This window comes from Neovison vison, chromosome X (assembly GCF_020171115.1).
Source record: "Neovison vison isolate M4711 chromosome X, ASM_NN_V1, whole genome shotgun sequence".
Lineage (NCBI taxonomy): Eukaryota > Metazoa > Chordata > Mammalia > Carnivora > Mustelidae > Neogale > Neogale vison.
Window position 1 is genome coordinate 82,177,056 of NC_058105.1, and position 17,403 is coordinate 82,194,458.

A 17,403-nucleotide genomic window follows, 5' to 3' on the forward strand; every position below is an offset into this window, starting at 1 on the left:
CCAGGTGCCTCTAGCCCGTCAATTTTTATGAAGTTCCCTGTCAGCTTTTTTACAGGCTGGTTTTAGCAGTTGTTCTTTTTTTTTTTTTTCTTTCTTTGAGAGCATGAATGTGTGAGCTGAGTTGGGGGGTGGGTGGGAACGGTCAGCAGGACAGGGAGAGAAGAGAATCCCAAGAAGACTCCTCATTGAGCACAGAGCCCCATGTCGGGCTTGATCTTAGGACCCTGAGATCATGACCTGAGCCGAAATCAAGAGTCAGACACTTAACTGTCTGAGCCACACAGGCACCCCAGTTTTAACAGCTCTTAATCACGTTGCCTAGCTCTATCAGGGGTTGCAAAATGTTAATTTTCTAATTCTTCCATTCCTTCTCCATTTGTTTATTGGAATTCTAAAAAGAATTTTCCCATATCAACTATTCGTTTCTTTTGAAATACAGCCAGTACAGAAAAAATAGGATAAATGCTTCATTCTTTTCCTTTATTTACCAGCTTTCAGAATGAATCAATTGCTTTGTAACCTTTAAAGGTAAAACCTTTAAAACCAGTAAGGTTTTAATTTGTATTACTGGTTTTAATTTGTATTTATTGTAAACTTAACTGTTTAAATGTATTTTGGTAACTCTGTCAGAGTCATTTTTCTTCTTGATGTTCATATTGTCCCATCCTTGTCCAGTAGGAGCCACTTCAGGTTGATTTTTTTTGTTGTTCTTATTTTTAGATTTTTATTATGGAAAATGTCACATGCAAAAGTAAAATAGCACAATGCTATCTTGTGTAGCCATCACCAGTTTCAACAGTTATCATCTCATGGCCAAACTTGTTTTATGTGCACCCCATCCACTTCCTCCTCTCTCCCCACCCCTGTATTTAAAAATACAGTCGACCCTTGAATAGCATGGGTTTGAACTGTATAGGTCCACTTATACATAGATTTCCTTTGGCAAATATAGCACAGTACTAATAAATGGATTTTCTTAATAACATTTTCTTTTCTCTAGCTTACTTTACAGTGTGTGTTAGTCACTGTTTATGTTACTGGTAAGGCTTCCAGTCAACAGGAGGCTATTAGTAATTGAGTTTTGGGGGAGTCATAAGTTAATATGTAAGTAGATTTTTGAATGTGTGGGGGGCTGGTTCCCCAACCCCTTGTTCAAGGGTTAGCTACAAATTCTGGACATCATGCCATTTCACTTGTAAATATTTCAGCATGTATCTCTAAAAGAGATAATTTTGAAAATTACTTAGAATCTTTATCATACCGAAAACCCAATTAATTCCTTTATATTAGAGCTATATATTATAAAATAATTTCTTATTAGTATTATAATTAGTATTCACATTTCCCTGATTGTCATGCACACACACAGTTTGCTTGCTTGAATTGGGAGTCAAATAAGATGACAGATATAGATAGATAGATGATTGATACAGAGATTGGTTGATATGTCTCTTTTTTTAAACATTTGTAAAATTTTAATTAACATATAATGTATTATTGGTTTCAGAGGTACAGGCCTGTGATTCATCAGTCTTATATAATACCGAGTGCTTATTACATCACGTGCCCTCCTTAATGTCCGTCACCTAGTTACCCCATCCCTCTTCTCTCCTCCCCTCCAGCCACCCTCAGTTTGTTTCTTAAGATTTTTTTTCTAAGTATTTTATTTATTCATTTGAGAGTGAGAGAGAGCGCGCAAGCAGAGGGAACAGCAGGCAGAGGGAGAAGCAGGCTCTGTGCTGAGCAGAGAGCCCGACGTGGGGCTCGATCCCAGGACCCTGGTATCATGACCTGACCCAAAGGCAGACACGTAACTGACTGAGCCACCCAGGTGCCCCTGTTTCTTATGAAGAGTCTCTTACAGTTTGTCTCCCTGTTTTTTTTTACTTTTTCCTCTCTTCTAGGAACCTCTACCTTGTTTCTTAAATTACACATGCCAGAGAGATATATAATTGTCATTCTCTGATTGACTTATTTCGCTTAGCATAATACCATCTAGTTCTGTCCACGTCATTGCAAGTGGCAAGATTACACTTTTGATGGCTGTGTAATATTCCGTGTCACGCCACCTTCTCTTTATCCTTTCATCTGTTGATGGATAGACATCTGTGTTCTTTCCGTAGTTTTTCTAGCTATTGTGGACATTACTGCTATTAACAACATTGGGGTGCACGTGCCCCTTCCAATCACTACTTTTGTATCTTTGGGGTAAATACCCAGTAGTGCAGTTGCTGGGTTGTAGGATAGCTCTATAGTCAACTTTTTTGAGGAGCCTCCATACAGTTTTTCAGAGTGGCTGCACCAACCTGCATTCCCACCAACAGTGTAGGAGGGTTCCCTTTTCTCCATATCCTCGTAATATCTGTTGTTTTCCAACTTCTTAATTTTAGCCATTCTGACTGGTGTGAGGTAGTTGGTTGATATGTCCTTTAAGTCTCATTTAATGAATGGTAATCCCCCTTGTCTGTGCCATTGCTTTCAATGGTTTCAGTTACCATGGTCAACCACAGTCTGGAAGCAGATGATCCTCCTTCTGACCTATTTCAGAAGGTCAGTAAACTACCTGGTGCTATGTCACAGTGACTGTGTCATTCAGCTTACTTCCATCTCCTCATGTAGGCATTTTTTTATCATCTCACATTTTCCTAAGAAGGGTGATTACAGTACAGTAAGAGTTTGAGTGTGAGTCCATTCGTGTAACTTTTATTACAGTATATTGTTATAATTGTTCTGTTGCATTATTGCTGTTAATTTTTTACAGTGCCTAATCTGTAAATTAAGCTTTATTGTAGGTATGTATGTATAGGAAAAAACATAGTATATAGGCTTTGGCACTGTTCATGGTTTTAGACATCTACGGGGGGGGTCTTAGAATGTACCCCGTGGATAAGGGGGACTACTGTATAAGATGCCCCTCCATCAGTTTTTATTTTTCTTTGCAGTATTTTTTGTTTTTAAAGAAATTGGCTCATTTCTCCTGAAGGATTTTCCACATTCTGTACTTTGTTGAGTGTATCCTATGATTTTTTTTTAAAGATTATTTATTTATTTAAGAGAGAGTGTGCATGCACTTGAGCAGGAGAGAGGCAGACTCCGCGCTGAGTGCAGAGCCCGATATGGGGCTTGATCCCATGACCCTGAGTTCGTGACCTGAGCTGAAACTAAGAGTCAGACACTCAGCCGAACCACCCAGGTGCCCCTGTATCCTATGATTTGTTTTTTTTTTTTTTTTAAAGATTTTATTTATTTATTTGACAGAGAGAAATCACAAGTAGACAGAGAGGCAGGCAGAGAGAGAGAGAGAGGGAAGCAGGCTCCCTGTCGAGCAGAGAGCCCGATGCGGGACTCGATCCCAGGACCCTGAGATCATGACCTGAGCCGAAGGCAGCGGCTTAACCCACTGAGCCACCCAGGCGTCCCTATGATTTGTTTTGATGTTCTCCAAGAACAAAGCACAAAAGTAGTTCTGGTATCCCCTGTAGTTCCTATAAATGGGTAGTTAGATCAGTGCTGTTAAATAGAGATATAATATAATCCACATGTCCTATTTTTAAAAGTAAAATTTATTTCAATGCTGTATTTTTGCTTAACCCAGTATATCCAGAAATTATTTCAGTGTAAAACATAAAAATTATTGATGGGCGATTTGACAGTCTCTCTGTACTAAGTCTAAGAAACTTAGAAACAGATACTAAGAAAATACAGTATCTGTTTATGCTTCTAGCATATCTCAATTTGGATGCTGTATTTTCCTCAGATATATTTGATCTGTAATTAGCTATCTTACACTTGATCTTAGCCAAGAAGTGGTATGTATTTAGCTATCTTAAACTTTACAATAGAAAAAAAGAACCACATACCCTAGTTTGTTACAGATATACTTAAAAGTTTTCTAGAAACTAAGTTGAATATCAGTTTTTAAATCAGTCAACAATCATTAAAGTCAGTAGTCACATGTGGGCTTATGGCTACCGTATTAGACAGCTCAGATCTAGAGGTTTGATTAGATTCAAGTTTGGGGGTTTGTTTTGGTCAAGACTGCCTCCTAAGTGACATTGTTAACACCTATCAGGAAGTTGGTGATGTCTGGTTATGGTTCTTTTTGTATGATTTGCAGTTGTGGTTATTGCCTCAATTGATTAATTTGTCTGTGGTTGCAAAATGGTGATCTTCTTACTTTATTTTTATTAACTGGAATACTCTGAAGAGAGATTTCCTCTTATTAGTCATTAGGTTACCCTGGGGTACAGTTTATATAGGAAAGGTGGATATATATGCACTTGATTCTCTTATTTTACTAGCTTATAAAATAATGAGCTAGTTTTCTGACATTGTCAAGATCTGTTCATTGAGTTGTTTGTTTTTTAAGATTTTATTTATTTATTTGAGAGAGAGTGAGAGAGATTCCAAGTAGTCAGAGAGGCAGGCAGAGGGGGAGGGGAAGCAGGCTCCTTGCTGAGCAGAGAGCCTGATGCGGGGCTCAATCCCAGGACCCCAAGATCATTACCTGAGCCAAAGACAGAGGCTTAACCCACTGAGCCACCCAGGCGCCCCTGTTCACTGAATTGTTTTTGTGTCATTTTGAACTTAATGGATTTAAACATGTGAGATGTATTGTACTCTGTTGTGATTGTTATTCTTGTTGATCAAGTTGCATCTTAGGCCGGTGGGAACCATTGGCTTCTGAATCATTTTGACACAACTCTTACAGGCTTTTATGTCTTCACTGCTTTCTGGTATGTCCAGGCTCATCCTTAAGATCTGGCATTAGCCATTTCTCTCTGGGAAGTTCTGACTTCTTGTAGTGGGAAATGCTGTTTAGCAACTACCATCTGAACACCAGAGTGCTCATGACTGCTGGGTTGCTCAGTTTTTCTAGAATGTTTCAGTAGACTGGGCTACAAGATGCATTTTTTATTTTGGAGGAAAAATGTGAGTTTATGTTGATACTTCAAGTGAAATTGTAATTTTCACAGTTTAACATCCTTGATTTTATGGTTGAGTCTCCCCAATTATTCTTGCTAAAAATCTTGGTTCCTAGCAACATTAACATAATTAACATATTTTACTTTATCCTATTCTGTATATAATAGTTTGAAAATCACAATGAGGTATTATTAGTAACAACTTATGTATGAATGCTGTTGAAGATTTCCTTGAGGTCCTTTTTGCCGTTACGCAAATAGCTTATTGGGCATATATGACCAGCCATGTTCTTATATATATATATATTTTTTTTAAAGATTTTATTTTTTTATTTGACAGACAGAGATCACAAGTAGGCAGAGAGGCAATCAGAGAGAGAGGAGGAAGCAGGCTCCCCACTGAGCAGAGAGCCCGATGCGGGGCTCCATCCCAGGACCTGAGCCAAGGATCATGACCTGAGCCGAAGGCAGAGGCTTGAACTCACTGAGCCACCCAGGCGCCCCCATGTTCCTATGTTTTAAAGTAATTTGAAAGAATTCTCTGAGTGTTTAACCAGCTTAATATATTGTCATGTTTCTTTGTTTAGTTTTGCATTTTTAAGGGGGTTGCTCATTTTTGCATTTTGACCTCTTTTTCCAAATTTATTTTGAAAATTTTCAAACCTACAGAAAAATTAAAAGTACAGTGCAGTGAACACCCATATACCTTTCACTGTAGATTCACCAATGAACATTTTTCCGATTTTTTTCTCTCTCCATCTCTCTTGATTCCCTCCTTCCACACTACACTTTTGTTTTTGCTGAACCATTTGAAGGAAGTTACAGACTTCAACTCTAAATATTTCAGCATGCTAAGAACAAGGGCTTCTGCTCCATAACTGTAATTCCATATTACACCTAAGAAAATTAATAATAATTTCATATCTAATATACTGCCCATATTCACATTTCCCCAGTTGTTCCAGAAGTGTTTTTTTTTTTTAAAGATTTTATTTATTTATTTGACAGAGAGAGATCACAAGCAGGCTGAGAGGCAAGCAGAGAGAGAGGAGGAAGCAGGCTCCCTGCTGAGCAGAGAGCCCCATGTGGGGCTCCATCCCAGGACCCTGAGATCATGACCTGAGCCGAAGGCAGCGGCTTAACCCACTGAGCCACCCAGGCGCCCCCAGAAGTGTTTTTTATAATTGTTTGTTTTAAGCTATGATCCAGTCAAGGTTTATGTATTGCTTTTGGGTGTTCTATCTTTTTAGTTTCTTTTAATGTGGAGCAGTCCCCTCACATTCTTTCATGACACTAATCTTTCGAAGAGTCTATGTGTTGTCTTGAAAGGCTGTGTTATGGATATGTTTGTTTCCTTTCATTATTTTTTTTTTAATTTTTTAAAGATTTTATTTATTTATGACAGTGAGAGATCACAGGTAGGCAGAGGGACAGGCAGGGTTGGGGGGTTAGGGAGCAGGCTCTCTGCTGAGCAGAGAGCTTGGATGCAGGGCTCTATCCCAGGATCCTGAGATCATGACCTGAGCCGAAGGCAGAGCCTTAACCCACTGAGCCACCCAGGCGCCTGTGTTTCCTTTCATTATTGTTTAATTTGTTCCACCTATCCTTGTGTTTCTTATAAATTGGAAATTTGATCTAGTCTGGAGACTTGATGGATTTGGGTTAAGTAATTTTTTGGCCAGAATATTTCATTGGTGATGCTGTGTACTCTATATTGCATCATGCCAGGAGATACGTAATGTGAGGATGTCCCACTATTCATGATGTTAAGCTTGATCCTCTGTTAAGGTATCGATTGCCAGATTTCATACCTTTGTAAGTAGTAAGTAATCTTTAGGGGGATTCTCTGGTATCGTGTGAATATCTTGTTCCCAACAGTTTTTTGGCCCTGTGGTTTTCACATTTTGATTTAATTTTTTTCATAATTCTGCAAAATTTTCATATGGTCTAAAGCTGAAAGTATAATACAAGGTACATAAAGAGAAGTTTCACTTTCCTTCTTGTCCCCTTTGCCTCCCTTCTGCTATCTGTAATCATTTTAATTAGTTTTTGGATTATCCTTTTTTTGTTGTATTTTAAAAATACAATTATATTTGTATGTAAATACACTCATATTCCTTCTCTTAGATAAAAAGCAGTAGTCTGTTGTGTACCTTGCATATTTGCATATTTTAATTATAACCTATGCGAGAGACTACTTAACAGTATATAGAGCTCTATAGGAGGGCTTTTCTAAAATATATGTATTTATGTATACATTTGTGTGTATTCATGTCCTTCCTGTGCTTGAAGTCATTCAGTGGTACCTCACCTCCCTTTAGATAAAGTCGAGACCTCTTACAAGACTTAAAAGGCCCTTTATCATCAGGCTTCTGCATGTCTCCAGCCTTGCCTAAGTGTGCACATGCACACTCACAGTTGCTATTATTGTTGTACTGAATTGCCCTTTTTTTGGCTTTTGAAATTTATTAAAACTGATTACTTTTTTGAATTGCTTTGATTTCCTTGAATGAACCATGAGCATATCTTTGATTTTGCATGTGATGCTCCTGTCTGCATAGGCTATTCTTTCTCTCTGTCCTCACTTTCATCCTGTTGGCCTGAGCTTAAGCATACTCCTGGAGGCCTTCCCTAGTCCCAGAGTCTGAGTTAGGTGCCCTTATGTGCTGACCCTACACCATCTGTTTATCATTGTTTTGGTATTCACTGTGCAGTGTTCTGATTGTTTACGTATATGCCTTCTTCTGTTAGTCCATGAGCTCTGTAAGCACAGGAACCATGGCTCACAGGATATGAGGGCCCCAGTGCCTGGCATTTGGAAGGCATTCAGTAAATATTTATTGACTTAAAGTGGCAGAAAGGCACAAGCCCAGACATGCATTGCAATATCCATAAGACCTAAAACCAAACTCAAATGGAATTTGCTCAGATGTGGTGATCTGAGCAGAAAGCGTGAGTTGCCTTATTCATTGTGGAGCTGTAGGTGGAGTCCATACCAGCCTGTGTGGGAGCCTCTAGGTCACCCTGGGATGGTGCTGGCTCATGGCCTGGGCTGAGAGCCAGAAAGGGGCACCACCAGCTGCTCCTCCTGAGAGACAGAGAGGTTGACGGCCTGGGGGAAGGGCTAGAGATGAGAAAGTGGCATCAGCCTGTAATTTCCAGGGATGGTGGGAATGGTTGCTGTAGGTAGGACCTTGTGGGAAGAGATGTGCTAGGGAAGAAGAACCTGCCTTCAGCATGGAGCAAGTGCTCAGGTCCTGCTTAGTGGAGCATCTCTCGTGGGGGCCTAAGCTCAGGGACCTGGCCCCTCTTGATGTCATTGGGCCTGGGGTTTACAGGATGCCCAGGCTGAGGAGGAGATCAAACAGGAGATGAATACACTGCAGCAGAAGCTGAATGAGCAGCAAAGTGTACTCCAGCGTATTGCTGCCCCCAACATGAAAGCCATGGAGAAGCTAGAAAGTGTCCGAGACAAGTTCCAGGAGACCTCAGATGGTAAGATTTTTTTTTTTACCCCTTTTACTTTTACTGTCTAAGGTGAAGACAGAAGGCTGAAGTTACAGCAAGGGCCTGTTACACATCACAGCAGCTCCCATTTTTATTTGCTTTCTGGAAACTCCCAAGAGTCCTAAACAGTAGGGGTTAGTTACCACACCTGTCTTACAGAGCAGAAAACTGCTGAGGTTCAGAGAGGGTCATTGGCCTACCCAAGGTCACACAGCTGGTTGCTGGTTGAGCCCAGGGTAGAATTCATGTTTGTGTGGCTCCGGGCCCACGTTTCTTCCTTTGTGCTGTGTGGCCGGCCCAATGGTTACAAGTGATTGTGGGGCCATTTTCCTGGGGTCCTTCCCAAATATTCCTCTCCCTTTGGGATGTCCCTGCTCTGTGAATTGTCATTTACAGGTCATTCTTGCCAGGGCGTGGTCCTCAGCCTTGGCAGAGCCTGGGCACTGAGGCGTCACCTGTCTTTCCCTTGTGGCAGAGTTTGAGGCAGCCCGAAAGCGAGCCAAGAAAGCCAAGCAGGCATTCGAACAGATCAAGAAGGAGCGCTTTGACCGCTTTAATGCTTGTTTTGAATCTGTGGCCACCAACATCGATGAGATCTATAAGGCCCTATCCCGCAACAGCAGTGCCCAGGTAGGCTGGAGTCCCTTACCCAGCTAGCCCCCACCATCACGTTGCCATTCCCTTTATGCCTCCTGTCCCTGTCCTCATCTAGACCAGACCCAGATTCTGACCCATCTGCCTTCTCCCTAGGCATTCCTGGGCCCCGAGAACCCCGAGGAGCCCTACCTGGATGGCATCAACTATAACTGTGTGGCTCCTGGCAAACGCTTCCGGCCTATGGACAACTTGTCAGGGGGGGAGAAAACAGTGGCGGCTCTGGCTTTGCTCTTTGCCATCCACAGGTAAGGCTGCTCTTCCCAGGGCAGTTGACGGAGAGACTGAACTGAGGCCACCAGAGGCTCTGGGGCCTAAGGACATGCAGAGATCTGCAGAGGTGAAGATGTTCTGGTGGAATCTGGATTGCGTCCCTGTTTCCCTACCTACTACAGCACATCTGGCCTTGGTTTCCTGGACCTGTCTTTCCCATCCACCCTCATCTACTCAGCATGCCCTCACTGGCCCCCGCATGTATTCAGTCCCACCACCAGGCTTTTGCTTACATGGTTGCTGGCTAATTAGCCCTTTCTATGCAAATCTAGCTTGACCATCACCATGCCTTCACATCTCATTTTCCTCCTCCTGTTCCTCTAGGAAGCCTGCTTTGACCAACTGTGGCATACCCTGACCTCCCCCTCCTGAATACCAGTAATACTTGAATCTGACCCCCACAACTTAATACTTGATTGTACAGCATCATTCAGTGAGCATTTCTTGAGGGCTGCTCTGTGCCAGACTCTTGGGGGATTAGGGACACAGATGTGTCAGACATGGTCTCTGTCCTTGAGGAGCTCATGGTCTAATGAAAGCCAGATGTGTAAACAGTGAGCTAAGTGTTGTAACCGGGTGAGTGTGTATGTTGTGGATGCACAGAGGAGGGACACCAACCCAGCGTGGGGGAGGGTGTGGGTGGCCAGGAAAGGCTTTCGAGGGCAGGTAACACTTGAGCAGGAAATGCAAAGGATGAGTGGAAGTTAGCCGAAGACACCAGGAGGTGTTCTAGGCAGCTGGGTGCCTCATGTGCCAAGAGGCAGGAAGCCACAACAGCATGGTGCAGGTGGGTGGGGTAGACCTCCAGGTAGCTTGGACAGAGTGGTCAGAGCCTAGGACAGCTCTATCTCCCCAGCCGGTCTGGAAGCTCTGGAGAGAACCATGTCTTCTGGTTCTGTAGAATCCTGGAGCACAAGGTTGGTTGCACAAGAGGGTTCAGTTGGTAAACTGGCCTTCTGGGGCTCAGGCAACATTAAGACCTGGGTTTTTTAGTCTCTGAAGAAGTGGAGGGTGATGCTGGCCTGTGAGATGGGCCCTGGGGCTATCCTGCCTCACCCCTGCCCCCATCAGTGTCAGCTCACCTACTGGTTCCCTCCCAGCTACAAGCCAGCCCCCTTCTTCGTCCTGGATGAGATCGATGCTGCCCTGGATAACACCAACATTGGCAAGGTGGGTGCAAGGAAAGTGGGGCCCGGGAGGGAGGCCCCTAGGTTGGGGCTGGGTTTCAGGGAGCAACTCCTGAGTGTGCTCTAGCCGTTCCTGCTGCCTGCTCTCTGTGCCCGGGAGGCTGGGCCCAGGGCCATCCATCCACGCCGTGCTATTCAGTGGCCTCTCAGGCTCTCTTCCCCCTACCCTCCACCCCTTACCCCACCCTCTTCCTCTGGTTCTGACTGGAAAACACAAGGGAGTGTTAGGGTTTCAGCCCTGCTAAGTGCCTGGCGGCCCCTCCCACAGGTGGCAAATTACATCAAGGAGCAGTCGACTTGCAACTTCCAGGCCATCGTCATCTCTCTCAAGGAGGAGTTCTACACCAAGGCTGAGAGCCTCATTGGAGTCTACCCCGAGGTAGGGCGGGCCTGGCTCAGGAGCCAGCCCCACTCCCTGCCTGACTCCCCAGGGCAGGAAGGGAAGGCTGCAGTGGAGGTCCATGGGGGCGGGGGAGCATAGGGACTCAGGACCTTAACAGCCATCTGGGCTTGTTGGAGCCCTGCCCTAGAGGCTTAGCCGGCCCAGCTGGGCAGGGCTATTGCGTCTGGGGACAGGTGGAAAGGCCAGGCAGAGGAGCCAGACAGCAAAGAAAAGGAGGAGAATGCAGAGGTAGGCAGGGAGAAAAGGCACATGGGACCGAGCACATCCTCACACCCAGAGAGAACCATTGCCTGGGCTTTGGGCAGGTATGTAGGGAGGAGGGTTTGAGGCCCCCGGTCCTGGGGCGCCAGACCCCCCCCCCTTAATTCTCTCCTTACAATTTCATTTTTCTTTTTCTCCCTCCTCCTTCAGCAAGGGGACTGTGTGATCAGCAAAGTCCTGACCTTCGACCTCACCAAGTACCCAGATGCCAACCCCAACCCCAATGAGCAGTAGCAGTAGTTCTGCCCTCCTGCCCTGTCTGGATCCCTAAGCTGCCCCTCTCCCAATCTCTGGATATTTGGCTCCCAACCTCCCCCTACCTCCCGTCCCTGTTTGGTATAGTCATGGGATTTAGGCATTGCTGTCAAGCACGAAGAGGAACAGAGGTGATATTAGGTCTGGAGCAAAAATTCCTGAGCTTCAGGGAGCATCCTGGCCTTTGGAAGGAGGTGCTGAGCTGAACTGAGCTGAACAGGGCCATCTGTCCATCCCTTATCTTCCCCTCTCCCAGACCTCCCTCCTCCTCCTTCCTCCCATCACCCATAATCATGGGTTGGGCCCCTTGCATCTTGCTTGTGTGTGGGTATGTATGTGTGTATATATGTGTCCGCATGTGTGCATATGGGCGTGCTTGCAAAATAATAAAAGATATTGGAGATCCATTTTAGAAGGAGCCTAGGCTGAATTTGATTCCAAGAGAGCTTAGTATGACAGCACCCCAGAGCTGGGCAAAGGTATTCAGGACCTCATAGGAATCAGTCACATGAAATTGCCCTCATTCACTCATTTGTGTTTTTGTTCATTTGTGTATTCATCAGACATATATTGAGCACCTTCTATTTGACAGGCTCTATTCTAGAAATACAGAGCTAAATCAGATATGGTCTCTACCCTCCTACCAAGGAGATGCAGTGGGTTCATGGTTTCTCGTGGTCAGCTGAATCATATTTATAGGTACTTTGAGTTTGAGAAGAGGATGATCACCTCCAGGCTTCCTGGAGAAGGTCACATTTGAGCTGAACCTTGACAATTGGTAGGATTTGGTTGGGCACTAGAAGTGGAACCTGGGCTCTGGGGACAGACATTTGTGGGTTCTAGTCCTTTTTTTAAAAATCACTAGTTTGATGTTGGGCAAGTCATTTGACCTTTCTGTGCCTCAGTTTCCTCATCTGTAAAATGGGGCAAACAATATTACCTACCTCATAGGATTTAATGATGTCAAGCTCCTCACTGGGGGCCTTATCCCTGCTTGGAGCCCACTAGGTGCCAACCCCTCAGAATATAAGCCTTCTCATACCTGGACCCCTGAGGGCTCTGATCCCAGTTGTTGGGGATGGAAAGAATCTCCAGATCTGGGAGATGCTAAATGCCTTGGTTACTGAGAAAGTTCCAGGGCACTGATGGGGTTTACCCGGTAAGTGAAGGGCTTAAGGAAGCCTATAGCTTCAATCATGTATGGTAACCAGGTGCCTAGGCCCCAACCCGGGTCATGAGGAAGTCGGGGAGAGGTAGCCTGGGCCACATCCCGGCCGAATGTGTGTGAAGTTCCTTCTGGGAACTAACCTGTGTCAGCTGCAGGGACCGTGCAGAGGCAGCAGAGCCTGCTGCCATGAGGTCAGCCTATGCTCGTTCTCATACACTGTCAGACCATCACCTTGTCCTGATTGTATACCACATTCTTGTTTCTTCAAAGTTAAATTTGTTCTGATTACTCAAGTGACTCATGAATCCATTCTCTAAGACGTCAGATTTGTAAGTAGAGCTAGCCTTGTTTGACTACCATTGCCCGTCCCCTTCTAAACTGCTGTTATGTTTGTTGTACATCCATCTAGACAGTTTTAAGACTTTGACATATATGAGCTCATTGAAAATATTGTGTATTTAATACAAATGGTATATTGAGTCGTTCTGCAATTTGCTTTCCTTGTTTAACAGTTTTTGAGATCTATGCATGTTTTTGCTAAATGTAGATTCAGTTCATCCTTTGTAATTGCCGTGTGGAGTGCCATCATATGACTCTATCACATCGTACCCATTTCTTTTGTGATAGCTAGTTAAGACTGTTTTCTCTTTTTGCTATTACAGAATACAACACAGGAACATTTGTGTGTGTGTGTGTGTGTGCGCGCGCGTGTGTATGAGTTTATCTAGGGTTGCTTCCTAGAAGTTGAATTGCAGAGTCATAGACTATTTATATTTTTGTTTTAAATAGAGGCTTCCAAATTGCCCTCCTGTACTATTTACTCAATCTTTTTCTTGAGGTTGTCTTAGGTGTAACATTGTTATCTACTTCAGTTTCATCCTAAGTAGTGATATCCATGAAACCATGGGTTTGATATGCTAATTATGTATTTTTCTAATACATATTGAAAGGCATAACTCAAAATAAATTTGTCTTTGTTCAACCAAAGAAGTCACATACCACCAGTGGTACATGTGCTGTAGTTTGGGAAATGCTGGCATATCTGAAAGCACAATTTGGGAGTCGCCCTGGTTCAAATCCTAGCTGTAGAAACTTGAGCTCATTACTTCACCTCCCTGGATCTCAGTTTCCTCACATAGAAAAGGACTTAATCTGTGCCCTATTTGCAGCAATGTAGGGAAGATGAAGTGTGCTGGAAGGAATTTGGCTGATACCTAGATCATCCCAGGCCTTTCAGGGTAGCAATTGCTATTTGCCTCACTTTACAGATGAGGAAACTGAGGCCTAGGAAGTTGAAGTGACCCAGCTACCAGGTAACAGTAAGAATTTGAACCCAGGCCCCCCCCAATTCAGTCTTGTGCTTTCTCCACTACAAGGGTGGTTTTCAACCTTGGCTGTGCACCAGAATCACTTGTGAAGATTTTTCTTTTTTCTTTTTTAAAAATCAAAGCAATATATACACCAGGTAGGAAGTAAAATAGTACAGAAGGGCTTACAATGCAAAGCAGCTGTTCCCTGCTGCACCCCCACATCCAAAGGGTGTGGAGCTCCTTGCTTTGGTCCCACCCCTGGAAATCTAATTCAGTAGGTGTGGATAATAATCTGGATACCTAATTCTTACCTCACATGGTAGAAAGGATTAGATGAGATGCCTTGGACTAAAGCCTGGCCCACAGGGGCATAAGTGCTGCAGAGCACTTAGGTCCTAAGGATCAGAGAGGTGAAAGGCTTTGTCCTAGAACCCAGTGGGTCATTGGTAGAATCTAGACGTCAACTAGGAGAGATCTCTGCTTGCCCAGTGCTTTCCCACTGTGCCGCCTGCTTTCTGTCATCACAAAGAAGCATGTGCTCAGTGAAGGCTGTGCTCAGGTGAGAGCTTATGGCACAGTGTGTTTCCAGGAGTAAGCTGGATCCAAATAGAATCCCTAGGACTTGTTGGAGGATGCTAGGTTGACTCCTTTATAGCCTGGACCCAGTAGCCTTGGTCTGGGGAGTTGAAGAGTGCTCCATGACCGTGTTTACCTTTAACTGGGCACTTCACTCTGGGAATCACTGTGTTGCCCACCAGGGACATAAACATGAGTCAAATCTTTACCCCACCTTTGAGGAGCTCACTAGTTAGGGGAGGCAATTCCTAGAACAGCCGTTAACCATGCAGTCTCATAGCCCTCTGATAGGAGTGTGGAAAAGGAAGGGCCTGTAGCTTATACAGAGGTTCAGGGAAGGCATCCTCTAGTCTAGGAGGTGATGCCTGAGCTGAGTCTTGAGAGCCTGGTAGGAATTACCTAGTTGAAGTGGAAGGGATTTTCAGGGAGTGGGGACAGTATGCATAAAAATCTGAAGACGAGAAACAGCAAAAACAGTTGAGAAGTACTGAAACAAGATTTAACAGAGTTCAGATTTCTCTCATGAGACAGTGTGGTTCCCAAACTGGCTATGCACCAGAACCACGTGGAGCACTCTGGGCTCCATCCTCAAAAAGTTTGATTTCTGTAACTGGGGTGATGCCTCAGGATCTTGAGTGCTTAGAAAAATGAGCACATGACTGTAGGGTATAGCCAGCTTTGGGAACTGTAGCCAGAAGGCAGTGTGGGAGCCATGGAATGGTTTTAAGCAGGCGAGATGCTGGGTCAGATGCGAATTTAATAAACTTCTTTCTGGTCAGCCACTAGAAATGGATTAGGTTAAATGTGCATACTATATGCTCCCGCACCTGTAGTTTCCCCGTTGGCTCAATTTCTCACTGTGTGTTTGCTTGTTTTGTCTCTGAGTAATCAGAAAGCACCACAGGGATGGGCCTGGGGTTATCTTGCTACTGGCATATCCCCAGCAAAAAGCACAGTGCCTGACCCAAAACAGGCACCCAATAAATAGTTTTTGAGTGAATGACAATGTGAATGAATGCATTTGTGATGGAGAATGGAGACAGGGAGATCAGCTAGAAAGCTGTTGAAAAGCCCAGGAGCCCTACTCAAGGGCAAGGGCAGTGGGAATGGATTGGAGGCAATAAAAGTGTGAGCCAGACTTGATGACTGAGGATCACTGGATGTGGAGGGTGACTGAGAGGATAGAATGAGTGCCCATCAGTAGCCTAGATTCCTACCCTATTCCAGTCATTCTCTTTCCTCATCCATCTAAGTCAGAATCTCCTTCCAGCTTAAGCCACTGGAATTCTTCCCTCAAGTTAGTTAAAAGTTTCTGTGTGTTGTGTGGTCCCCTCCCTCCCCCTCTCCCCCAAGCCATTGATTCATTCATCCAGTTCAATAAATCTTGGCTAAGCACCTCCTGTATGCAGTGAGGCTCTTCCAAGCCAGGACTCTGACTCCCTCTTTCCTACCTCAAGAGATGTTTTTGAGGGCTTCCCCAGGTAAGACTCCCATTCCTTAGACAGTAACCTAAAGTGAGATGCCCAGATGTCAGACCTGTAAGGGAACTTACAGACTTTGTCCAACCCCCTCCTGAGGCCCTGGGAGGGGAAGGAACTTGCCCAAGGTCCCATTACTAGAAAGTTTCAGAGCCAAAAGTGGAACCTAAGTTCCCTTTCCACATCACCACTAGAGCCTTGATCTCTCCCTTCACAGATAGGACAGGCAGAGGTGGCCAGGGAGAAGGTGGGACTTAGGTTGGCCTTGAAGGTTGGTGTACTGAACAGGCCAAACAAGAAGCTTGCCAATTACACTGCCCCCTTCTGGAAACCGTCAGCAAACCTGCCATGCCCACAGTCCCTTCTAAGGGGTTTCTTAAGCATGAGTTGCCATGCTCTGTACCATGTGACCTCACAGTCCTGGCCACAAATGGTTTGGGATAGTATCTGACTCAAGGACAGCCAATCTCTAGGCCATAGCCTATTAGGTGGACGGGTGTAAGAACTCCACCTCATAGGGATGGCCTGTATCAAATGGCCTCCAGGGAGGCTAAATGTGAGGCATTCAGAAGTGAACTATTAATTAGCATTTAGCAAGACAGAAGTGGTGATGGATGAGGGGTGCCAGAAGCTGAACAGCAAAAGCATGGAGAAAGCTGCAGGGACCATGAAACATTTATATCATGAGAACATGGGGCCACAAGGTAGCAGAAGCCATGAAGCAGCAAGACAACATTGGGCCAAAAGGACACAGAAGCCATGAAGCAATAGGAGCCACAATGTAGCAGGAGCCATGAGGAACAGAAACCATGAGACAAAACCCTGAATGTGAGATCCATGAAGCAGCAGAAGGCTTGAATGACAAGATCCAGGAGGCAGCAGAAGCAATGAGACTTTCAGAGCCATAAGGTAGCAAGGCAACAGGAATCGAAGAGGCTGCAGGAATGACCAGGCAAACAGAAGCTTCAACACAAGAGAAGCCCTGGATGAACTGGAACCGAAGCCCTGGAAGCCAGGAAGCTGCAGGAGCCAGGAGGCCAAGAAGCAATGAGGCCCCCGAAGGCCAAGCACTAGCAAGGAGGGTAGCAGGAAAAAAAGAAAAGAAAGAAAGGTAGTCTAAGTAGCAGTAGGAGGAGTACAAATACAGCCAGAAAGAAGTTGAGTCACCATTTTGGGAAGCACTAGAGAAGGGAGCAACAGATGCCTGCAGCTGAGGGGGTGACAAGATAAGCCAGGCTCTAGAGCTGCTTTGGATCGTGAACCATTTTCGAGTTTCTGTTCCTCCATGAGGCTGCCTGTGTAGCTGTTTTTGTCTTCCTTATTTCCCTATGAATGCTTCAATAAATCTCCATCACTAACCTGAGTGTGTCTGTTCTTGTAATCTAAAAGAAGTTAACACTGGTGTG

At 44.6% G+C, this 17,403-nt stretch overlaps 1 protein-coding gene across 2 annotated transcripts in view; it reads left to right on the forward strand.

Moving 5' to 3' along the window:
* Positions 1-17,403, forward strand: part of SMC1A (structural maintenance of chromosomes 1A) — a 50,064-nt gene that overhangs the window by 22,587 nt on the left and 10,074 nt on the right. Inside the window, exons 20-25 of one of the 2 annotated variants that reach the window (XM_044235170.1) lie at positions 8,264-8,420; positions 8,908-9,062; positions 9,183-9,334; positions 10,460-10,529; positions 10,815-10,925; positions 11,361-17,355. In XM_044235170.1, coding sequence (XP_044091105.1) covers positions 8,264-8,420; positions 8,908-9,062; positions 9,183-9,334; positions 10,460-10,529; positions 10,815-10,925; positions 11,361-11,444 — 729 coding nt within the window. In that variant the 3' untranslated portion in view covers positions 11,445-17,355. Of the gene's footprint in view, positions 1-8,263; positions 8,421-8,907; positions 9,063-9,182; positions 9,335-10,459; positions 10,530-10,814; positions 10,926-11,360; positions 17,356-17,403 lie in introns of those variants that run through there. The other variant, XR_006382456.1, reaches the window with a different exon arrangement.